The following is a 25,172-nucleotide window of genomic DNA, read 5'->3' on the forward strand; positions in this document are numbered from 1 at the left end:
AAAAGAGCAAAGACATGATACATAGTTCAGGAAATACAGAGTTTTAAAGGTATGGCAAGCATACATCTAGAAAATAAGAGGTAGAAAATAAGAACAAAAAGGTATGCTGAGGCTATGAAGAACCCTGAGTTGGACTTCTCTAACTAGTCAGTACAGAACACTTAAGAAATTTTGAGCAAGGAGAGTACCATAATCAGTGTCCAGCTGTTGTACAAACTCAATAAATACTTCTTGAAAAAAATTAATAACTGAACATAAACTATGATTCAGAAATGATCATCTGAGTGTATAAACAGGATAGAGTAGATAAATGGAAAGTATTTCAAGAGATACACTAACAAAGGTAGAAGGGATTTAGAGAAACAATCACTTTGGACAAGAATGTATAGATGAAGAGAGACCAGTTAAGGGTTACTTGTGCTAGTTTAGGTAAAATAATACTGTTGTAAGGCTAATGACAGCAGGACTGTATGGAAAATAAAAGAAAAGCTTAATGCTACAAATAAGGAATCAATAAGACTTAACTGGGAGAAAAGTGGCAATAAATACTTACTGACTACTTACTGTATATTAGTCACTTCAAAATTTCCAGTTAGGTGATCGGTGGAGTGACTGCCAAAAATATATTATACTATATAATATTATTACTACACCTGGCCAGGCGCAGTGGCTCACGCCTGTAATCCCAGCACTTTGGGAGTCCGAGGCAGGCGGATCACATGGTCAGGAGACTGAGACCACCCTGGCTAACACAGTGAAACCCTGTCTCTACTAAAAATACAAAAAATTAGCCAGGTGTGGTGGCAGGCACCTGTAGTCCCAGCTACTCAGGAGGCTGAGGCAGGAGAATGGCGTGAACCCAGGAGGCAGAGCTTGCAGTGAGCCGAGATCGCACCACTGCACTCCAGCCTGGGAGACAGAGCGAGACTCCGTCTCAAAAATAACAATAATATTACTACTACAATAAATTACCTCATGAGATTATCTTCCACTCATCTCTCTATATTCCCACACTCTATACATCTCCCAACTACAATTTTATACTACTAATAAAATAATCTTAACCAAATTGTTTAATAAACCATGAAGTAAGCCTAACTAGTGAAGAGCACATAAGTAGTGGAATAGCCAGCCTCAAAACAAAGGACACTTCTAAAATCAAGACAAAGTAGAAAATCAGAGACTAAAATACCTCTAAGGTATTGAAAAATGAAATTGAGAACTCACATTGAGTGGCATATGCCCAAAGACAATTTACTAATGCTCTATTGCTACACACAGAAAAAGAAGAAACTAAAACATCCTCAAATGCCAAATTGCTTTTAATTCTATTCTATTCAGTTCAAAAAAACACGAGTCCCGAGAGTATTTCTGTTTCAAAATCCAGTATAATATTGAAATAAAGTTTCCTACAAACACACGTGTGCTATTTTATACCCTTGTCTGTTCTTTAGGATAATTTCAAGTAGGATTAAAATCAAAGGTATGTATTTTTAGGAATAATTAGTGGCTTTAACTTTTTATTCTTTAAGATATACAACTTTTAAATTTTCGAAAAGACGTGTAAATTAAAGCAACCATACATAAATATAAAACTTGCTAATTAATATTTTGTGATTTTTATCAAATCAGGGGGTATAAATCTAATTAATCTACTTCAAAATAAGCATATGACAACTCTTTGCACCTCTGTGTACACATCTTTTAAGTTGTTAAAATTGCAACTTTAACTATAAAAGCTACAACCCAAAATATGTACACATACATACATGTATATGTATGCATGTATGTGTACACATTTTTTTAAACTGCTATCTATTGATGTTAAAATTTTAATATCCTTGAGGCAAACAACCCAAACAGGTTTTATTAAAATGATGTTTCTTGGGAATAACCTTCCTATAACCAGCCATTTCATACAGTCTCTTACAGCTCTAAAATCCTTTTATTCTCTAATGAGAAAAATAAAAACAGAAACAGTTTCATTATGGTTATGCTAATAAATATTTTAAGTAAGTGTTATCTTAAAATATTTACCAACTGCGTTAGCACTCTGACATCAAAAGAATGACTAGTTGCTTGAGTATTTCCTCTAGAAGATTTTTTCTGAAAAAACACAAAAGTTAAAAAGCCAAACTGTGAAGCCTGTAAAACATAAAAGACAACTTATAAACTATTGTACATATACTAAGTAACTTAGAAAAAAACAAGTCTTTTAATTATTTTAATTTAGCTTTTTATATAGATATTACTTTATGTATTATGTATCAATGTACACTCTTTAAAACAATTAATTCCATACTTTCATTCCTCTAAAGCAACAACTGGCAAACCACTGCCTGTGGGCAAATACCCACATTGCCACTCATCTTTGTAAATAAAGTTTTACCGGTATGCAACCAGGATCATTCACTTATGTATCTCCTGTAGCTGCTTTCATGCTACACAGTAGAGATAAAAATACAGCCTGTGAAATCTAAATATGTAGTATTTTTCTCTTCACATAAAGTTTGCTGATCCCTGCTTTAAAAAGGGACAGATCACAAAAGTTCCGCTTCCTTCAGGTCAAAGCTATTTTAGAAGCCTCTATAAACCTCTTTTATAAAATGGCCATAGCTTTTGAACTGCCATCAGGGCAGAACAACATGTGGCCTTTGGTTGCAGGTCAGCAGTTTACAATTTGGAAATCAGATGAAATTCAGATGACACTCCTGTAAAGTTTCAGGATTCCAATTACATAATTTTCTTTTTTTTCCTGGACTTATTTTTTAACTTTTAAGTTCATGAGTACATGTGCAGATTTGTTACACAGATAAACTTCAGTCATGGGGGTTTGATATACGGATTATTTCATCACTCAGGTATTAAACCTAGTACCCATTATTTATTTTTCCTGATCCTCTCCTTCTCCCTCCTTTTAGTGTGTGTTTTTCCCCTCTATGTGTCCATGTGTTTTCATCATTTGGCTCCCACTTATAAGTCAGAACATACGGTATTTGGTTTTCTGTTCCTCTGTTAGTTTTCTTCTTTTCCTTTTATTTTGAAATGGAGTCTTACTCTGTAGCCAAAGGCTGGAGTGCAGTGGCACGATCTCGGCTCAATGCAACCTCCACCTCCCAGGTTCAAGCCATTCTTCTGCCTCAGCACCCCGAGTAGCTTGTGATTACAGGCACCTGCCACTACACCCGGCTAACTTTTGTTATTTTTAGTAGAGACAGGGTTTCACCATGCTGACCAGGCTGGTCTTGAACTCCTGACCTCAAGTGATCTGCCCACCTTGGCCCCTCAAAGTGCTGGGATTACAGGCATGAGCCACCACGCCTGGCCCCTGCCTCCCAGGTAGCTGCGATTTCAGGTACCTGCCACCAATGCCCAGCTAACTTTTGTATTCTTAGTAGACACAGGGTTTCACCATGTTGACCAGGCTGGTCTCAAACTCCTGACCTTAAGTGACCCACCCACCTTGGCCCCCCAAAGTGCTGGGATTACAGACATGAGCCACCATGCCTGGCCCCTGCATTAGTTTTCTAAGGATAATGGCCTCCAGCTCCATCCATGTTCCTGCAAAGGACATGATCTCGTTCTGTTTTTATGGCTGCACAGTATTCCATGGTGTATATGTACCACATTTTCATTATCCAGTCTATCATTGATGGGCATTTAGGTTGATTCCATGTCTTTGCTATTGTGAATAGTGCTGCAATGAACGTAATGCATGCATGTGTCTTTACAATAAAACAATTTATATTCCTTTGAGTGTATAGCCAGTAATAGGATTGCTGGGTCAAATGGTATCTCTGTTTTTAGGTCTTTGAGGAATCAACACACTGCCTTCCACAATGGTTGAACTTATTTATACTCCCACCAACGGTTTATAAGCATTCCTTTTTCTCTGCAGCCTTGCCAGCATCTGTTATTTTTTGACTTTTTAATAACAGCGATTCTGACTGGTGTGAGATGGTATCTCATTGTGGTTTTCATTTGCGTTTCTCTAACGATAGTAATGCTGAGCTTTTTTTCATACGATTCTTGGCTGCATGTATGTCTTCTTTTGAAAAGTGTCTGTTCATATCCTCTGCCTACTTTTTAATGAGGTTGTTTTTCTAAGAAAAACATTTGCCTTTTACTTTAAATCAGAAATCAGAAATGAGAGGTAGATGAAATCAGTTTTCTTGTAGGCAAGGACTAAAAATAAGTCATCTTTTATTTTTCCTTAAGCACTAACAATTTAATAAGATGACTTTCTCTTAACTTACGTGTCCTTCTAATAGGTCACAATCTTCATCTTTAACTTGTCCATTAATCAAATAAACACCATTTTCTATTTCCTTGGCCCAGCGTGTAAGTCCATTCTTAACAGAAACACAACATGGAAATCTTTCAGATACAATGCCATCTCAATTAAACTTCCTATAATCTACTTTGTTCCACCTAATAAACTGAAATATTAAAATCCCTAAATCTCATTATTGCAGCATTTAAATCTAGTTTCACAAATTAAAAAAAAGTATACCCCCATTCTTGATACCTTATATTTAATAATATAGTTATTTTCTGATCTTTATCCCAGAATAACATTTATGTCACAGACTCAGGAGGTTATTAAGTACATGACCAGTTAAATAAAATTTAATGCCCACTACCTTAAAAAAAAAAGTGAGAAAAAAGCATCAAATAAGTCTAAAAAATAAAAAAAAAAGCTCTATTTGACATCTTCAATGGGAAAAATGAAGAAAAATAAGATAAAAATAAAAGAATGGTATAGAAATACAAAAAAGAACTGGAAAAAGGAAGACAAAAAAACCTAAGTACTAAGAGAAAGCCAGAAGTCCAAACAGTATAGCTTCTTACATTAATTACATTTTACATGTTAATTAATGAATACTGGTATATTTAGTTTAATGACAAAGCACATAATAATACTTAATCAGCACATAATAAGTACTAGTATATTTAGTCTAACAACTAAATTATTAGTTATTATTAAACTGAATATACTAGTATTATGACATTGTTCCACTTCTAAAAATTTCTAAAAAATTTCTAATTTGGCTGCGGTAATAAGTTACTCACATAACAACATTATAAGCAGAATGTAATTTTTGAGGATTGTAAAATGAATGACACATGTAAGCAGAATAAAAGCAGATTGTTCACTCAGCAATCACTGAAGAAAATTCATTTTACCCTGGTACCTTTGTATTTTTCTCCAGAGTATAGCTGACAGAAGTAGCAGAAAGTGGGATGTGAATATTAATGTGAACTGTACACTCTAAAGAAAGCCATGAGGATGATAATCCACTTTGATACTTCCAGTCTGCTGGTCTTGCTGAACTCTAGCAGTGGAGAAGGGAGAAAAATAACTATGATGTAGTCTAGATAAAATACATGGATCAACAAAAGATTATTAAATATACAACCTAAATAACACATACAAACTGATATCTAACATATATGGCTAAACCCTTGATCAAAAGACTATAGGTTGAACTAAACACAAAATAAAGCATGTGTTAAGTTCAGTACTCTTCAATACATCCTTGGCAATACTTCTCCTCCCAATGGTAAGCAGAAAAAGAATCAGAAATTTCCATGTTTAGAATTCTGAAAGGTCCTTTGATCCTCTAACTTCAATAGTATCAATACTGAAGATTCTGATGTGAAGCAAATAATCACTGAGCAACTCCTAGGAGGCAGGCATTCTCCTTTCTGTCCCATCCTTGCTAATGACACTGCAAAGTTACTTTTTCACAACCCTTTTAGATGCATTAGCAAAGTGCTAATCTGGGTTTTGCTGAATACACATAGCTTGTTTAATAGGCAGTGCAGCTACGAAAAGTCCTCAGTCACTTTTACTACCAGCCTCTCAAATATAAAACTAAATACACAAACAAGGTAGGAGGAGATTAACAAAGATATTTTAACAATTTTTTTAAAAGTTGGCTGGCCGTGGTGGCTCAAGCCCGTAATCTCAGCATTTTGGGAGGCGAAGGCAGGCAGATCACTTGAGCCCAGAAGTTCAAGACAAACATAAGTAACATGGTGAAACCCTATCTCTATCAAAAAAAACAAAAAACAAAAAACAAAAATAATTAGCCAGGTACAGTGGTGCACATCTATAGTCTCAGCTACTCAGGAGGCTGAGGTGGGAGGATCCCTCGAGCCCAAGAGGTGGAGGCTGCAGTGAGCTATGACTGCATCACTGCACTCTAGCTTGGGCAAGAGAGTGAGACCCTGTCACACACAAAAAAGTTTTCCTTATCTATAATAAAATTAATCATATTTCAAAATAAAAACTACAGTTGTTTGTAGACATCAATAGGAAGTGATGGCAATGGAAATTATTAAAACTAAATAAAAGCTGAATTTTGATTGAAAATACTTTGTGACACAGAAAAATCTTTAAAGAGTAAATTTCTTACCTTTGGATCATGGATATCATAAGTTCGACAAAATATTCTTCACTAATTAAGGACAGAAATAACCAAAAAAGGCATTATTGGTAACTAAAAGAATATAAACTATCAAAAAATAAACTAAAAAGTGTACGCATCCAAAAGTTCTTACAAAATCATAACACTTTAAAGATATGCATACATATATGTACATGTGTGCACATGTATACATATGTATATATAATCATACATACAAACTGCTATCACTATAGTACTTGCAGTGCTTGAAAATCATTTCCTACCTTTTATGAATCCCACTAATTGCAATAAATAGAATCAAAGCACTCGTGAGATTCTGCTCAAATATACACTCTCCATAACAAAAAGTACTACTGTTTTATATGAGGTCAAACCTGAGACTATTTATTGGATTAAAGGGCTTGTATATGAAACTTTGCAGTTAAATACTAAAGATTTTTTTGTTGTTGTTAAAAAAAAAGCCCTGCTTCTGCAGGAATGGTCACTTTTAAAATTCTGTCTTTGGAAGTCCATGGATCGTGTCACTCCTTTGGTGAGGCTGACCCTTGCTTGGGAGGTACTCTTGCCCTGGTAAGAGGCCGTGTAACTGGCTTTTAGTGTCATTTCATCTTAGCCAAAGACATAAGAATTTCTCCGATGTCCTATACCATCCAGCTCTGTGCACCTGTGCTTTGAATTGTACATCCTCATCTATAGAAACTGGAGGTGAAAACTTTAACATAATAAAAACATTACTTTGCCTAAGCGATCAGTTAGGCATTTATCTCTGTAGGGAATCTGCTGTGCTTGGATGTACAGGGGCAGATAGCTGGTAAAAAATTCAGAATCCTGAGTCTTTCATATTACAAATCTCAAGCTTTTTATGACCTTGGGACATGATTAACAACCATTATTGCTATTATTATTGGTGGCTCTAATTCCATGTTATTTACAGAAAAATCTTACAAAACTATGCCTATTTTTTAAATGATGATTTAAATAAATAGCGAAAAAACCTTGCAAGAATATTATTTTGGTACTCTGTACTTTTAAACCATAAACTGAACAAAAGATACTTTTTTGTAGAAGCACAAATGTGAAGTGTCACTCGTTCTGAGACTTCCTCCTCTGTGAAATTCCACAATCTCTTTCTATTTATAGACTTTTCCACAGCAAACATTAGCTGAAAGAGAGCAAAATACACACTAATTGAATGCAAAATGAAAAAAAAAAGGTGAGTGTTGAAATAGGCAATTATAATGTCCCCAACTCTCATTTAGCTTTAAAATTCCATGATTCTTTATTTATTGGAGAAGGGGTCTCACTATGTTGCTCAAGCTGGCCTTGAACACCTGGGTTCAAGTGATTCTCTCACCTCAGCTTCCCAAGTAACTGGGACTACAGGTGTGTGCCACCATTAATTTTTCTTTTCTTCAAATTAAAGACTGGAGCTAATTACTAACCTTTTTGAATTCCTTTTAGGAAATTACAGAAAAATTGGGTTTAAATAAAAAAATGTAATTCACTATCATTAGAGATTAACTGGACACGAAAAATTAATTTGGGGCAACTAGAATTTATATAAACTATAGAACAGAGACTTTAATTAGAATGAGAAATGACAAGTGATTTTAACTAAAGAAATCAAGCATGTCACCCATTTAGCATTTCTTATTTAAATGTCACACAAGACTTAAGGCAATATATAACAACATATAAAATACAGTAATAACAAATTGAAAGTTAAAGTAGAATAGTGAGATAAATTTGTGTCAGAAATAAGAATTATAAAAATGCATACTTGATGTAAGGGGTGGTAATACATTTCGGTCTAAGCTTTCTAACAATAATGTGCAGAGAGAAATCTAATCTGTAACCTAATTCACATGGTCTGTAAGCTAAAAACAATCATCAGAGGAGGCACAACCTTCTTCATAATATAAAAAGAAATTCTTCCGGAAACACAATATTAATGTAATATGATGAACAAAGTCCTTAACAATAATGGGTGACACTGACAAGTTTTATAAGGTTGTTTCTTGTAGTGTTTGTCAATGTAGCCAGTGGAAACAATTAGATAATTGAAACTCCATAATGTCAGAGATAAAGCATTTTTAAAGTTTTATATACTTTTTAGGAACAAAAGATACAAAAGCAAGGAAAGTGGGCCTGGCTATATCTCTCTAGCACTGGGCCCACATTCAACCCCCTCAATTCAGCACCAGGCACAAAAGGTTGCACAATCAATGCTATTAATATTAAATACGCATAGATTTCGGTTAAATTTCAAAATGCCAAAGGGAATGAACAATTGTAAACAAGGTAAATTTATTTAAGATGGAAAAATTGGCAGAGGGTTAAACAATTTAGCAGGGAGGAGAATATCTCCATTTTCTTCCCTTACTCCCTTAGGTGCAAATATCAAAGGCTAGAGGCTGGGACATCTGACAGGACAGGTTACAAGACTGAAAAAAATCTGTAACATCTGAAGTTCTCAGCTGCATATTTTTTACCTAAAAAATGTTTTTCTGGGATACTGTTGGGGTTGGGTTTTATATGTCTCAAGATTTTAAGGTTCCCCCTCTTTTGGGGTATGAAATACCCTTCAAAAAGTTCATGTGGATCCTGAATGCTAAAAGAGCTCGCTACACAGAATCTACCTTAGGTTTGGGTTTAAGGGAAAACAGCATGTGGACCTTCATATTTACTTTTACACTATGTTACCCAATTCTCTGGTGCAGCAATTAAGCAAAAAACACAGGAGATTTCTGATAGATACTGTGTCCAGGAATAATCTGATTGTTTATGTTTTACTCTCAGGATCTCGGGAGAATTGAGAAGAAGGTAAAGAATTTCAAAACCTATTAATTTCATGTTACAGTAATCACTAGGTACTAAATGGAAGGTGTGACAGAATACTGCTATTGCATAAGAAAAACTGTTAAAGCATTATAATTTGTTTCCTAATAGTCAGAAATTACCTCTAAAATAAAGATTATTTTAAAATATATAGTTTTTCTGTCTAAAAGAATTACTTCCACAAAGATGCCTTTTTTACAACAAATTATTAGATCCAAGTGACTCTGAGTTCTTAATATTATAATTAATCATTTGAATTTTTCAATATTTTACAATGAATTATTTGCTTGCATAATTTACATGGAATTACTGTCATTAGTCATGGTTATTATTGAGAAGTAAATAATTTAACTTTTTAACTTGAGGAAAGAATAGCTTTTTCAAATTTGTATGAAATGCCATATGGGCTGATGATAGCCCTGGTTTGGGTAGTGTACTAAATAAAGAATAAAATTACCCATGGAAAAAATAATAAATAAAGTGTGTAGTTTTTAAAAATATAAACATTTTTTACACTCGAGATATCCAAGCAATTGAGTGACAAAAGCTTTTTCAATGTAACCCCAACAAAAAGAATTATGGAAAACAAATGTAAATATGCCTAGAATCATTATACATACTCATAATCAATAAAAATAACATATAACTGATTTAAGAATTTTCGATATATCAAACTTACTCTACGCAGGGCATTTTGAAAATCATTTGCCAGTTCTAAAGTAGTAATAATAAATACTCCAAGAACTAAAAGTCCCCCTGGTAGCATTCTGGATACCTAAAAATAGAAATATATTATTAGCTAACAAATTGGGATTATATGCAATCCTTTCTGTTTGAGAAACTGTCTGCTTAGCGTGTCCTTAGCTTTTCACCTTAAAACTACTTTATAAATAAAACTATCTGATAACAACATCCTTTAGCTACATCAATAAGTAAACCCTTTTCTCAGGAGATCAAAGACTGAAATATTTTTTCAATGGCGTCCCACCACCAGCTAAATAAAATGAAGTTTTATTTTAGATTGATATTTCAGACTTTCTAGGATCTGGTCAATCTGATGTTATACCCTCATTTGACACTACTTTTCCTCAAGTAATTCAAATATTTGTCAAAAACTACTTGAAAAGTAGTGTCAAATGAGGCTATAAACTGTTTTCCATACACATCCTAGGCTTTCTAACTCTGTGTCTTTACTCAGGGTGTTCCCTAGGCCGAAACTGACTTTTTCTTATATTTCTATGTGTCTCAACCCTACTGGATACTTCAAAGGCAGCTTGAGGAAGCTGCCTTCTCTGATCTTTTGATCTCTGAACTCCGACAGGGCTTTGGTGTAGTTTTCCCATGGATTTTATCACATAGTCTTATATCATAGTTATCTGTGAACCCTACTAGTTGGTCAGGGAGCTCCCTAAGGGAATAAGTAATTCTACCTTTGTATCCCTATTTTTAGCAGCATACTAGATCTGGAATTTGAACAGAGGGAGTCTGACTTGAAAATCCATCATTTTCTATTGCATAGATTAACCTCAAATTTTTAAGCCCACTTACTGATATTGGGCATCTATGCTATATCTAATTTTACCTTAAAATAATATTGATTAAAAATCCTAGTACATCTTTCTGCATTCATAGAATTATTTGTTTAGGACAAATCCCTTGAGGTGGATAACTGGTTTAAGAATTTATACATATTTTTAAGGTTTTTGATACATACTACCATGATATCTCCATATCTGTATTTCCCTTCACATGATTGTGGCTAGTTCTTAATACCACATGGATTTTTTTCTATCATCTACACTCAGAGATTAGAGTGTTTTGGTTAGCTTTTGATTACTTAATGTACAAGCAATCAATCAGAGTACAGTCTTAGAAAATTAGGTACCGTGCTCTAATCCTTAATCTACTTGCACTATGTCTGCCGGTGTTTTCCTCTGATTTAATAAATTCTATTTACTATAGTAGCACAATTCTGACAAATGAAGTTTTCATATTTAGCATAAGGAGCCTGCATATCTTTTCAAAATCACCAACACAAAAAAGTAACCATTTTTTAGGAGATGGAGGTGAGAGCAATAAAGGGGAAAAAGTAAAATTAACCTTTTCTTTCTAGAGGTAAAAGGTTAAGCTAATTTACTATATAAATTCATTAATATTCTGTGTGTGTGTGTGTGTCATATACAATTTTATGAGAGACCAAAAGCAAAATTAGAGTAGGAAGTTATTTACAAACCATTGGGAATTTAACTTTACATTACTTAATATTTTCTTTAGAAGATAGTTGCCATGTTTGTCCCCTTAAATACCATGCTGAAATGTGAACCCAAGTGGGGCCTAATGGAAGGTGTTTGGGTCATGGGGCAGATCCCTCATTAATGGCTTGGTTCCATCCTCAGAGCAGTGAATGAGTTCTCGCTATATTTGTTCCTAGGAGAGCTGGTTGTTAAAAAAAAAAGCCTGGCACCTCCCAACCCATTGCTTCCTCTCTGGCCCAGTGATCTTTACACACCAGCTCCAATTTGCCTTCTGACATGAACAGAAGCAGCCTGAGGCTTTCACCAGATGCTCAATCTTGCAGCCAGCAGAATCATGAGCCAAACAGGCCTTTTTTTCTTTATAAATTACTCAGTCTTAGGTATTCCTTAGTAGCAACCCAAACAGACTAAAACAATAATAATTAAATAATGGATTTCTTCGTTTTGTTTTGTTGAGACACAGTCTCGCTTTGTCGCCCAGGCTGGAGTGCAATGGTGCAATCTTGGCTCATTGCAACCTCCGCCTCCCAGGTTCAAGCAATTCTCCTGCCTCAGCCTCCCAAGTAGCTGGGATTACAGGCACCTGCCACCACACCTGGCTAATTTTTCGTATTTTTAATAGAGATGGGGTTTCACCATGTTGGCCAGGCTGGTCTTGAACTCCTGACCTCAGGTGATCCACCCACCTTGGCCTCCCAAAGTGCTGGGATTACAGGCAAGATTTTATTTTATTTTTTTAATATAACTACACACTGCTCCATAATCAAACACATACACAGACACAAATATATGTCCGTGTGTGTATATATATATATATATCTACATACACAGAAACACGTTTGAGTTTAAAAGATTTAAAGATTTAAAGTTGATTGGAAAAGGAAATAAATCTTTTATTTATTAAAGAAAATTCTTTTTCTTAAAACAAACAAACAAAAATGCAGAATGTGCAGGTCTGTCACATAGATATACGTGTGCCATGGTGGCTTGCTGCACCTATTGACCTGTCCTCTAAGTTCCCTCCCCTCACCCCCAACCCCAGAAAAGGAAATAATTCTATTTTTACCTTATTCTAACATTATTTATTTGATGATATATAATTCATTCAATAAATACTTGTAAGTGAATTAATTTAGTCATTATTCCCACTCACCCATCCCAAATCTGTTTCTTCCTCGTGTAATGCCAACACTATCCTCCTAGACACCCAGACTAAAAATCTCAGTCATCTTTAGCTATTTTCTCCCTATGTCTCTTCTCTCTACTCATTCACTAAATCTTCTTGATTCTAGCTCTTTTTTGAAATAAAACTTAAACATATAAACAAAAAAACAAGATAACCTGGCAGGCATGTTCTGTGGCCCATTCTTCATCCAAGTTATCCAACTTAGCTTTGGGATGTTTGAGGTTCTCACTTTGCTCCTCTTTGGGTGGCGTTCTAGTGGCAAGAATCACATAATCCTTTTGTGACGAACACTTCAAAAACAAATTAAAAAGCTTGTTAGAGTGATATCTGATTCCTCAATCTAATTAGAGTGATACCTGAATTCCTTAGCTTTTATGACATGCAAAAACTGAGTAATATTTGTAACAGGTTAAATCATTAATACCCACATTATAGTGGAAGCTAAAGGGAAGCTAATTTTCAAGGATGGCCTTACAACCTTTCCCTCACATGTTGTTTATCTTTTAATGTATTTAATATCAGCTTCTTATTTATTTGGACAATTCAAATGTAAATCATGGAGTGGTCCCTAAAAATGGTTTACTGGATGAGTGAATGAATTACATTAACTAAAAAGTAATATGCTTATTCAGTTTTCTAGTTATATTTGTTTTATAAGTTATAAATGAACAGATTGGAAAATATTAGTAAAATTAAACAACAAGTGACCTTTTGTATCTTATTTTAACTGAAATGATGACAGTAGGGAACTTCCACATACATTTCCACAGAATAACAAAGGGGATTTGGGACACAATTTAAAGTGATACAGATTCTATGTTCCTCAAGTTTTGTTTTGTTTTGTTTTTTGTTCTTTGTGTGTGTGTGTGTGTGTGTGTGTGTGTGTGTGTGTGTGTGTGTGTATTTATTTATTTATTTAGAGACAGGGTCTTGCTCTAATGCCCAGGCTGGAGCGCAGTGGTGTGATCATAGCTCACTGCAACCTTGAACTCCTGGGCTCAAGCAATCCTCCCCGCAAGTAGTCTCCCAAGTAGCTAGGACTACAGGCTCAAACAATCAGCCATAACGCCTGGCTTTTTTTTTTTTTTTTTTTTACTTTTTTGTAGAGACAGAGTCTTGCTATGTTGCCCAGGCTAGGTCAAACTCTGAGCTTCAAGCAATCCTCCCACCTCGGCCTCCCAAAGCATTGGGATTACAGGCATGAGCCACCACACCCAATCTGTTCTTCAGCTGTAATATCAGTTAAGTAGTAACCAAAGTTGGGAGATCTAAAAATAAATGTAGGGGAACATTTAATAGCTCAGTTTCACTAGAGTGAAAGTTTCCTATAAAAAAAGAGTGAAAATAACACTGCTAATGCAAGTTAGCATTGTATCATCCCCACACATGACATGAAACTCTGATCATTAGTATCATCTTGGGATAGAAAATAAGAGTAACTATTCCTACAGGTTATTTTCAGGATGTTACATTCAAATAAACACAGGAAAAGAAAGTAGGTCTCAGTTAAGAAGGCTCCTCTTTTCTTCATAAAATGTATAACTTTGAAAAGAAAAACTGACAGAGACCAGGAAACAGGCAAGCTTAAGAGGAAGGAGAGGAAAAAGTAATGAACTCTGGAAGAAAAAGCACGTAGAATACTGAAAGGAATGAATTGCTCTGTCCGTGAGCAATACATACTACAGCATAAAAAGAGATAGAAGGAAGGCCTTAAATTATGAGACACTCATTTGTAAGATGGCAGTTTGCCTGAGCTTTAGAAACAACCTTTATCCATTTAAGACAAATTTAGAAGAGGGTCTTTCTCCCTGACTTTTTATCTCTACTGATCACATCTTTCTCTAAGACTCTTCTTCTCTTAAATATTTTAAACAAAGAGAAAGAAAAAAACTTAAATAGAAAACTCCTAACAAAAAGAGCCCCACATTACAACTGAATTAAAAAGAAATTCACACTGTTCTCAAGAGAGGCAGTCTGGCTGTCTAATGAGAGGCCTCACAGAGTGGTGCTACCTGGTTGAACCATGTAGATCTGCCCTCTGTCTTGCAAATTAAGAAATCTGATTTGTAAAAATTCTGAAAATGAGCCTGTCTTTCATGGCTAGACTGATATTGATTAAGTTTATTCAGAATGATGTAGAAAACTAAAATGTCATGAAGGCATCTGAACACTTGAGTCCTCTGGACAGTGTATTCTTTATAAGTAGATAACATGGGGCATCAAATTATAAAAGAAGGTAGCTTGGGAATATGGATAGAATCAGAATAAGGAAAGTTAATTATGTAATTTGAAGATTCTAAGGCATCAGGCTAAGATATCTAGAAAGAAAACTGTCCCAATAAGAGCTTTATTGGCTGGTAGGCCTCAAAATCAAGTCCTTGGGCCAAAGTGCACTCTCCTGTGTTTGGATGGACACAGTCACTTTGGCTGTGTGACTCTCCCTTTTTTTTTTTTTTTTTGGCTTTGTACTGCTGACCGGTCCCTCCTGCCGATTAACATGTTCTTCCTTCACTCATAAGAAATCAGTGGCATGGGTTTTAAAATAAGTATCTGAATCTCTGTTCCATTTTGTGTTTTTAAGACTCAGCTCTAAGAGGAAATTAGAATTTGTCTAATTTCCAAATTTTTCCCAATGCCTCTCCCTCCCTATTGATCCAACAACAACAATAAAAAATTCAGTAAGATGGGTACTATAGCTTATAACAAAGATATGACCACTGTTGCCATAAGTCTGATATAAGACAACACAAATTAGAATAGGAATAAAATTTTCAAAAGCTTATTTTGCAAAGAACTGGACAACCAGATATTAAAAAGATTAGAAGGGAATACAAAACACTTTGGAAAGACAACAAAATGTGAAAAATCTGGTCAATAAACATTCTAATTCTGAAGTTTCCATATTATAAATTACGTTTACATGGTCAAAGGGGAAGGTGTCCTGACGAGCAAAATTGGGCTAGGTTTGTCTACTTCTCCACGTTTCCTCAAAGACCTACTTTAAAGTTACTTCTTCCACATTTCTTCTTCCATCCTCCAATCTTGAGTTTATTATTAAATAGCATCTTTTAACTTTAAATCAACAAGTAATTTTTTAAATAAATTACAGAGTAATTATTTAGTAATAAATGCAGAGTAAAAGATACATACCTGTCCTATTAAAAGGCCAGAGACAAAAGCGTTTCCTTGGAGATTTATGTTTGAAAGATACTGGCCAACAGTCTCTTCTACAATGTAGGTTCTTCCCATTTTTAGGAACTAAAATCTCCTATATCACAAGAAGAAAAGATACAGCATTTTTAGGTAAAATATCATTTGCAATGTCTTTATCATGGGAATAGTTTAGCAAGAGAATTGATACTATCCTGAGGCTATCTCATGCCTTGCAGCAAATGCTTATTACATAGTGTATTCCTTCTTGCAAAGTTCAGATGCAGTTCCAGAGTTCTTCTCAATACAGTGCAGCAGGAAACAACCACAAATCAATCAGAGTTGACATGAGAGATCAAACCTTTCACTCATACCTGGGATAAGGGAGAGGATACTAAACTAGTAAGCAACACACCAGATTTTTCTTTTTTTTTTTTTTTTTTGAGACGGAGTTTTGCTCTTGTCACCCAGGCTGGAGTGCAGTGGCGCAATCTCGGCACACTGTAACCTCTGCCTCCCAGGTTCAAGCGATTCTCCTGCCTCGGCCTCCTGAGTAGCTGGGGTTACAGAGGCCCACGACCATGCCTGGCTAATTTTTGTGTTTTTAGTAGAGACGGGGTTTCACCATGTTGGCCAGGCTGGTCTCGAACTCCTGACCTCAGGTGATCCGCCCGCCTCGGCCTCCAAAGTGCTGGGATTACAGGCGTGAGCCACCGTGCCCAGCCAACACACCAGATTTCTTATTTTAGATCTACTCCCTAGTTGTATTATCTTTGATAATCTATTGCTAAGTCTTGGTGTTCTCATTGCTAAAATCGTAAACATGAATTTCTGAATAGTTCATTAGGAGGTAGAATCAAATTCATTTACTTGATAAGCATATATGAAAGAACTGTACTATTTGCTTAGAAACTATGCTAACTGGGATAACACAAAGATGAGCAACACAATCTCTGTCCTTGAGCAATACATACTACAGTAAGAGTTATTTAAGTAGATAAATAGCAATACAATAACAACATTTATATAGCTTCTACTTTGTACAACGCATTATTGTAAGTACTTTCCATGTAACAATAATTCATAAAACCCCAGGAAGTGGGTACCATTATTATAATCCTCATTTTATAGATGAAGAAACTGAAATGAGAAAAGTTGATTAAATAACTTGCCAAAGTGACAAAGCTGGGTAAGTGGCAAAGGAGGGACTTAAATTCAGACACTCTGGCTCTAGAATCCATGTTTTTCAACACCACGCTCATAATGAGGAATCGTAACCAGTCCTTCAATTAAATCATTACTAAGGGTAGCTCTTACTCTGTTTTCTCTCTGGTTTGTGGATGGAAGTCAGTATATTCATTCCCTCTATTGGCTTATGCTCCTTTGATTTGCATTTCTATAGCTTAAAACCAAAGTTATTGAATAAAAGAGCTAGGCAATATAATGAATGATTAAATCAAGGAGTTCATAATCAGTGAGGATGAAAATGTAAAAGAGATGATATCCAAAAGAGCTATAAAACAAACAGAGACTGCAGGAACACAGTTACAGTATTTTGAACACTGCAATTTAGGAATCATCATCATTTGGATTCTGTTAAAAATGTGAATCTTATTCAGTACCACAAAGTTAAGGCTACCAGAGATATGCTCGGGTGGTATATCTGATACCAGTAAACTGTCAGTCACAAGACGGTTTTGCATTTTAAAACTAAAGCCCAGAGAATGGATTCAAGTTTGAAATGTCCTACTGGAGGCTGTTTCCTTATTGTTTCAATGAGCTTGTTCAGTTTTGTCTCAAAATACATTAATTTCTTCCTGGCTCTTTTTTGTTTTGTTTTTTGAGATGGAGTCTTGCTCTGTTGCCCAGGCTGGAGTGCAGTGGCGCGATCTCGGCTCAATGCAAGCTCCGCCTCCCAGGTTCACGCCATTCTCCTGCCTCAGCCTCCCAAGTAGCTGGGACTACAGGCACCCGCCACCACACTCGGCTAATTTTTTGTATTTTTAGTAGAGACGGGGTTTCACCGTGTTAGCCAGGATGGTCTCGATCTCCTGACCGTGTGATCTGCCTGCCTTGGCCTCTCAAAATGCTGGGATTACAGGTGTGAGCCACCATGCCTGGCATTCCTAGCTCTTTTTTGACAACAATAGATGTGAATCAGATTTGCATATCATTTTTTAGAGACTAAGTCTAGGAATGCTTATCTAAATATCACTGTTGCCTCTGTGAAGTTAAGGGCTTTTACCTTTTAGTAATGCCTTAAGGTATGCAATTCTATCTATCTACTTTCCTCTACATCATATTATACTCCTTTTCCTTCTGGTCTAATAATTCTTAATTCTTGCAACAAATACAAGTAATTCTAAAGTTATATTTAACCTTTTAACCTTATTTCTTCTAGGGTGTCACCTAGTAGCCATATTAATGTGTAAGAAACTGAATGTAATAGGGAGATGAAAATCTATTCAATTATGAAATCTGATTGAATGTCAGATAAATTTTTCTTTAGTGCTCTTTCAAAATTTTTAAATGTAGTCAACCATACTTTATAAAAGGCAGTACTAAAAATGTATATAGTCAGCTTTCCACATCTGTGGTTTCCACTTCCATGTATTCAACCAACCACAGATTGAAAAATTAATTTTTTAAAGCATGATTACATCTGTATCATTAAAGACGTTTTTTCTTGTCACTATTCCCTAAACAATATAACAACTATAGCATTTACATTGTATTAGGTATTGTAAGTAACTTAGAGATGATTTAAGATATGCAAATGCTACACCATTTAATATAAGGAACTGGAGCATCCATGGATTTCATATCCATGGGGTGGGCAGGTGAGAGGGTCCTGGAACCAATGCCCCACGGATACCAAGGGACAACTGTATTTTGCCTTATAGGGTCATAATTTTCCAGAAATGTTGTATATCAGCCAAAGCCTTTGTGGTCCAAGCACTGTGACTGACACAACTCAACCTTTCTGGGCTCCGGTTTCCTAATCTATAAAATAAAGCATTTGAATCCTAGCAGATCTGAAAACCTATCTAATTTTAGGATTCTGTGAATCTAAGTACAGAAAAATCTACATTTCCCAAATGACAGATCAACAGTATGATAATACTGTGGGCTTAGGACATAGCATAATACTTCATATACCAGCAACTTTAATTACAATGCTTATCTAAAAAATATTTTTGGGGAAAAATCAACCTTAAGCTCCGCTGCTGATTTATTTTTTCCTTAGTTATTACAAAATATCATAAAATGCTTCCATTTATATTTCTTAGACGGCTTCACAACATGATTCAAAAGTAGGAACTAGAGAAAAAGAATAAATTTCATATAAGAACTAAATCACCAATTCACAGAAGGCCCACGACTGTGGGAACTGCAGAGAGACGACACTGGGAATGCATTATTTACAATGAATAATTTAACAAATTCTTTCATAAGAGTAAACACGAAACAATCTACGGATTGAGCTTTAAAATTACAGAATTATGATCTGGAACCATACAAGTTCTGTTACTGTAGAAATTAACAATGTGTTTAAAAACTTCAGTTACAACAGTTTTCAATTTTAAAAACAATATAATGTTAGGTAACAGTTTCTGCAACGAAAAATTTAAAACATAGGCTACACTCAAAGTGCTACCGGTTTCTTTTAATTCTCCTCCTGAAGAATTAACCCGGGTCCTTAAATTCCCGGGTACTGAATCACTCAGTACCACCTCCCCACGACCAAAAACCAGTTAGGTACGCCGTTTCACACAAGGTAAGTTCGTCAGAAGTGTGTGCCGGAGTGACTGTCCATATGTTTCCAACACTGTCCCTTCCTTTTTCTCTTGAAAAGAGAGCACACACACACACACTACACTTAGGCTGACTTACCTGTTTTCAGAATGTGCACTCGTGGCAGACAATTACCTCGGCCGGTCTCTCCGCCGGAGATGGGGGTTTCGGGCGCAAGTACCAGCCTCTAGGGGCCAGATTCCCTCCGGTCTCAATTCACTGCCACTGAATTCATCAGAAAGCGACCTACTTCCCACACCCCACTTCCCACTCCAAAGCCAGGGTCTTGGGAGTCAGGTGGCGCAGATTGATGACGTAAAAGCCCCCCCCCTTCCCTTCAGAGCCTCAGCCAAAGCGACTGCGGTCGCCACCCCGCCCCCTTCTGGGCGCCATAGAGAGAGTGGCGGTAGCCCGGAGCCTGCCGTCCGGCCCTACCGGGACCGATGCCCTCTAGTGGCTCAGTGTCCAGAAGCCGCCAACGAGGACGATCCATGGCATCCCGGGGCTTTGACGGTAAGGTCACCAGCTCTTCAGGGAGGGCCAAGGGGTGACGAGTAGGTATGTGGCGCCACCGTGCGGACAGCGGTTACGGGGCCGAAATAAGAGAGCCAGGGGAGCGGGGAGAAAAACGGAAGCTGAAAGGGCGGTGCAGGATTGGGCTCCCGGAAGGGAATGAGAAAAACACTACAGTTCCCAGAGCCCTACAAGGCCTGAAGTGGGTGGAGCTGGAAGCCGGAAAATTGAGTGCGCAAGAGGATCAGGGATAGCCTCTGAGCTCGGGTTCCCAGGGTTCGTAGCTTCCAACGGCTGCGCGCGCACTTCGGTCGCGGGCGGTGAAGTGCTGTGGCTGAAACGCTGCCGCTGAGGGTGGACTCGATTTCCCAGGGTCCCGCCGCGGGAGTCTCCGGCGGGCGGGCGCGCGCGAGCCACCGAGCGAGAGGATAGAGGCGGCGGCCCAGGCGTCTGGGTCCTGCTTGTCTTCGCCTTTCTTCTCCGCTTCTACCCCGTCGGCCGCTGCCACTGGGGTCCCTGGCCCCACCGACATGGCGGCGGTGTTGCAGCAAGTCCTGGAGCGCACGGAGCTGAACAAGCTGCCCAAGTCTGTCCAGAACAAACTTGAAAAGTTCCTTGCTGATCAGCAATCCGAGATCGATGGCCTGAAGGGGCGGCATGAGAAATTTAAGGTGGAGAGCGGTAAGTGAGATGCTCTTTCCGTCCTTGGTTTTGGGCTCGACTCCCGCCCTTTGGGTCTGGTCTTCCCCCATCAAGTTGGCACTGGGTACCGCTCTGTTAACCTCACTTCCTGGGCTCTGTGGATATCCTGAGCCTTCGCTTTCCTGCTCCTTACAGTTTGATAGGAAGCCTTTGAAAAAAAAAATCTGAATCTAAGTTTAGTAGCATTTTCTTTGTAGTTAGGGTAGGCTCATACAGGGACGTTTATTTTCCTTCGTCCGGCAGACGGGAAACAGACTTGATAGAGTCTGCGAACCCATCTCTCTAAGCCTAGAGTACCTTATATGTTTTGTTGCACTTCAACTGATAGTGGCTCTGCCCTATTTTCTAGGCACCTGCATTCTAGGCCTTTGCCAAATTGACCACTCTGTGCACTTGTTCTTAGTGTGTGCGTCGTCCCGTGGCTCCAGAACGAATCAGATGTTTACAAAAATGAATATTAGGTGCATAAGAGCGCTGGAAACACAGTGAATGTGCAGTACATAAATTTAATATATCTTGATTTCTCTTAAAAAGTTGGAGTTTGATAGAAAACATTAAAATTTTCTTGTAATTACCTAAAGTAGGCCTTTAAGAAAGTTACTGACAATAATGGCTTGAACATCCTTGAAAAAAATATGAAGAATATAGTCATTACCATTAGTAAAATGCAAACTTCCTGTTAATGTGTTTTGGTTTACCATTTGTTTGGGGAGGTTCATACTGTTCTTGCTAAGTTGACTGGAAATTCTGAACAAGTTTTTACTTCAAAAAAAGCGTAACTGTCAAGCAGAATTGACCTTGAAAATTAGTTCTCTGATCCCAGAGCTGAGTATAGTACATTGCATTCTATTTATTAATTTGCACCATAAATATTGAATGTCTTACATGTTCCCGATACTATGCTGAACATGATATTCAATCCCTTCCCTTGGAAAGTTTACACATTTACTTTTACATAAATTTAGTAGTTTTATGCTTTCAGGTAATATCTTGACTACTATAAAAGAAGTCTTTTAAAACAAAGCAGTTTTTTTTTTTGTCTAAACAATTTTTTCTCGTTTAATAAATACTTTATTTATTAAGCAGTTTACTGATGTCTGGAGAAAATACTAAGATAAATGAGGTTACCTGCCTTGAAGACATTGATTTGTAAAGCCCCTTTTAGGCCTTTATTTTTTATTTTTTGTCATGTAAGTCGTTTGGAAATGCTTTAAGTCCTTTTCAGTGCTCAGTCTATTTATCTTTACTCAGATTCTCTTACGTGGAGCGCAATTCTAATACTGTATCTTAAGTTTTAAAATCAAGGTTATTAGAAATAAATAACAGTATTCACAATGTATGTACATGTGTTTGATTTTTTTGTTTGTTTTTTGCTTGTCTGCTGTAGAACAACAGTATTTTGAAATAGAAAAGAGGTTGTCCCACAGTCAGGAGAGACTTGTGAATGAAACCCGAGAGTGTCAAAGCTTGCGGCTTGAGCTAGAGAAACTCAGTAAGTATTTAATTCATCTTTATAAGTATTCTCGGAGTATCGAAATCTTCAGAGACTCCTTTATATACTTTGGAAACATTTACTTACTAAACATGAAAATATTGATTAAGCATCATTGGTTTTTATTATGGTGATATTTTGATTTTTCACTTAGTGGTAAAGATTTTGTAAGAACACAGAATTTAATGGTCAGGAGGCCTGGATTCTTATTCTGATTTTGCTATTAAAATTGCTTTTGCCACATGTAAATCTTAACAGTATCTGATTATTGTTTATAAAATAGTTAGACCCACACGTCTGTCTACCTAGACAGCTTTGTAAATCAAATGAGATAAGAGTTCTTGAAATCTTTTTAATAAGGTGAAAGTATTATGCAACTAAAGAAGTAGAGAGTGGCTTGTTTTTATGTTGAAGAATCGAAGCCTATTGATTTCATTATATTTATGTTTTAACTCCATTTTTTAATAATTTTTATAAATATCTATGAATCTCAGGATATTTCGCCTTTAAGGCCTAGTTCCTGTAAAAGATTGATAGCTAATATCTTTCTTAGTTTTCTTACATCATTAAGTTTTAGAAAGTTCACAAGATGTTAAAGATCCTGACATTTCTTAGGAGGATGATATGTCTTGTGCTTTGCTTTTCCCATCCAAGTTCTGACCAGGCCCCACCCTGCTTAGCTTCTGAGATCAGACGAGATGGGGTGCCTTCAGGGTGGTCTGGCTGTAGACTGCTTCTGATTTAAGAAAGCAAACATCAGAACATTAGGAAAGATCTCTATAAAGGTGTAATTAATTTTTTTGTCCTTTTTTTTGGAGACAGAGTCTCACTGTGTTGCCCAGGCTGGAGTGCAGTGGTGCGATCTTGGCTCTCTGCAACCTCTGCCTCTTGGGTTCAAGCGATTCTTGTGCCTCAGCCTCCTGAATTACAGGCATGTACCACCAGGCCAAGCTAATTTTTGTATTTTTAGTAGATACAGTGGTTCGCCATGTTGGCCAGGCTGGTCTTGAACTCCTGGCCTCGAGCGATTCTCCCGCCTCGGCCTCCCAAAGTGCTGGGATTGCCACTGTGTCTGGCTGGTATAATTAATTGATACTTAATATAGTTCAATTTTAATTTGATTGATGGAGAAGGAACACAGGAAGTTCGTAATCAAATGATTAAAATTGCAGCTTTCCTTCTTAATGGGTCCATGACCATCAACTATTTAGGTTATAACTTTTTTTAGCTACTTTTGGTACACCTCATTTTAAAAACGTAATGTATATGCATACATGTGTGATGGAGCGTATATAGCTAGATCTGGTTCATTATCTATGTAGTTTTGCCTAGGCATAATAAAAAGATCTGTTTAGTAGTAGTGCTGAGGAATTTGAGAAAAATGACTGTGAATACAGCTTTTACGAGATCTGGAAGAAGAGAAAAAGGGATGAACCTACAGATACATCAGATACCTTCCTGTGGTATACAGTTAATGTGTGCGCGTGTGTGTGTGTATTTATATACTCTGGATCAGTAAGTCTGGAAAGCAGTAAATAATATTAAAACAAAATAGAAAATTTAGACCCATTTAATGGGGATTTTTTTGCTTTAGTGATCCTCTTTAAATAGAAGTTAAGATTAGAATTAATTAAAATGTATTTGCTTATTAAATTGCCAACATATGTATTTTAGTGAAATACAGTTTCAAAATGTATATTTTTGGAAAAATTTTAAAAATTATATTTTTTCTAGTTAGCCTATGTTTAGAAGAGAAACTGCATGTAAGGGAAAAGAGCCCATTTTGAGTGGCAATTGAGAGATTGATAAGTGCATTATCAAGCATAATGTTTTTTCTTTAAAGGCTCTATTTAGAGTGATAAATGATAGGAATTGCAAATATTCATTATTGTGATTTGCTGTATATACATGTTATATAGTTTAAATGCCTTTTCTCTCTTGATCCTGTCTTTTTAACTCCATTTTCTTACTGCTAAGTACAGTTCACTGTTTCTTATGATATATGTTGACTTAGAAGATGGCATTGAAAAATAAAGGAATTACTAATTGCATGTGACTTTCCCCATAAATGTTGGCTAGGATTATTATACATTTGATTTGGAGACAGGATAGCATATTTAAAATTTTGGTCTAGAACACAGTAAATTTTGAATGCATTCATGAATTTGGAATGTGATGTACAATGCAGTCTTTCTGGGCTTCTGTTTTTTCATTTATTAAAATGTGTAAGGTTGGCAGTTGCATAAAAACACTCATTGCAAGTTTTAAGCAAATGTGTATGTATTCATAAAATTCCTTTTATCCAGACAATCAACTGAAGGCACTAACTGAAAAAAACAAAGAACTTGAAATTGCTCAGGATCGCAATATTGCCATTCAGGTAAGAGATATTTCTTTGAATAAGCTCATTGTAGACATGTTACTTGAAGGGACATTCTATTCTGATTGTTTATCAGTTATTAGTCAATGGGAAGATGTAACTGATGTCCTATTAGGGGAAGCTACCAACAAAAATATGTATATATAAATTCCTTAATTGGATCTATGTTTTATTGATAGATTGGACATTTCTTTTATTCAACAGAAATTATCTATTGAATGCTTACTGTAGTCCAGGTATTATATCAAATGTGATACAGTTGGGAATTTGGGTGAATCCACATTGGTAGTCATTTCCTTAGGGTAGTTTTATAAGAATGACAGTTTGAATATGATCACAGGGATTGCTGACAAATTTGTTAATTAAAGTGGTTGCACGCAATTATTTTTTAACCAGATACAACTTTATACTTTTGCCATTGCTTTTT

At 36.3% G+C, this 25,172-nt stretch overlaps 2 protein-coding genes across 10 annotated transcripts in view; one reads left to right on the forward strand and one right to left on the reverse strand.

Annotated features, from left to right (window-relative positions):
• Positions 1 to 20,002, reverse strand: part of ODR4 (odr-4 GPCR localization factor homolog) — a 188,341-nt gene extending 168,339 nt beyond the window's left edge. For 7 of the 9 annotated variants that reach the window (XR_010135196.1, XR_010135197.1, XR_010135194.1 and 4 more), the window contains exons 1-9: positions 19,758 to 20,002; positions 15,864 to 15,981; positions 12,869 to 13,003; positions 9,952 to 10,047; positions 7,490 to 7,596; positions 6,423 to 6,459; positions 5,196 to 5,336; positions 4,257 to 4,352; positions 2,038 to 2,106 (exon numbers count right to left, since the gene is read on the reverse strand). Coding sequence is in view for 3 of the 9 variants with exons in the window: in XM_063710032.1 (XP_063566102.1) it covers positions 2,038 to 2,106; positions 4,257 to 4,352; positions 5,196 to 5,336; positions 6,423 to 6,459; positions 7,490 to 7,596; positions 9,952 to 10,047; positions 12,869 to 13,003; positions 15,864 to 15,962 (780 nt within the window). In the remaining 6 variants the exon portion in view is untranslated. The remainder of the gene's footprint in view (positions 1 to 2,037; positions 2,107 to 4,256; positions 4,353 to 5,195; positions 5,337 to 6,422; positions 6,460 to 7,489; positions 7,597 to 9,951; positions 10,048 to 12,868; positions 13,004 to 15,863; positions 15,982 to 19,757) is intronic. The other 2 variants (XM_063710042.1, XM_063710044.1) reach the window with 2 other exon arrangements.
• TPR (translocated promoter region, nuclear basket protein) overlaps positions 19,974 to 25,172 on the forward strand; it is a 61,538-nt gene continuing 56,339 nt past the window's right edge. Inside the window, exons 1-4 of the mRNA XM_004028052.4 lie at positions 19,974 to 20,171; positions 20,544 to 20,852; positions 22,261 to 22,365; positions 24,672 to 24,745. Of these exons, the coding sequence (XP_004028101.2) occupies positions 20,102 to 20,171; positions 20,544 to 20,852; positions 22,261 to 22,365; positions 24,672 to 24,745 (558 nt within the window). The 5' untranslated portion in view covers positions 19,974 to 20,101. The remainder of the gene's footprint in view (positions 20,172 to 20,543; positions 20,853 to 22,260; positions 22,366 to 24,671; positions 24,746 to 25,172) is intronic.

This window comes from Gorilla gorilla, chromosome 1 (assembly GCF_029281585.2).
Source record: "Gorilla gorilla gorilla isolate KB3781 chromosome 1, NHGRI_mGorGor1-v2.1_pri, whole genome shotgun sequence".
NCBI classification, from domain to species: domain Eukaryota; kingdom Metazoa; phylum Chordata; class Mammalia; order Primates; family Hominidae; genus Gorilla; species Gorilla gorilla.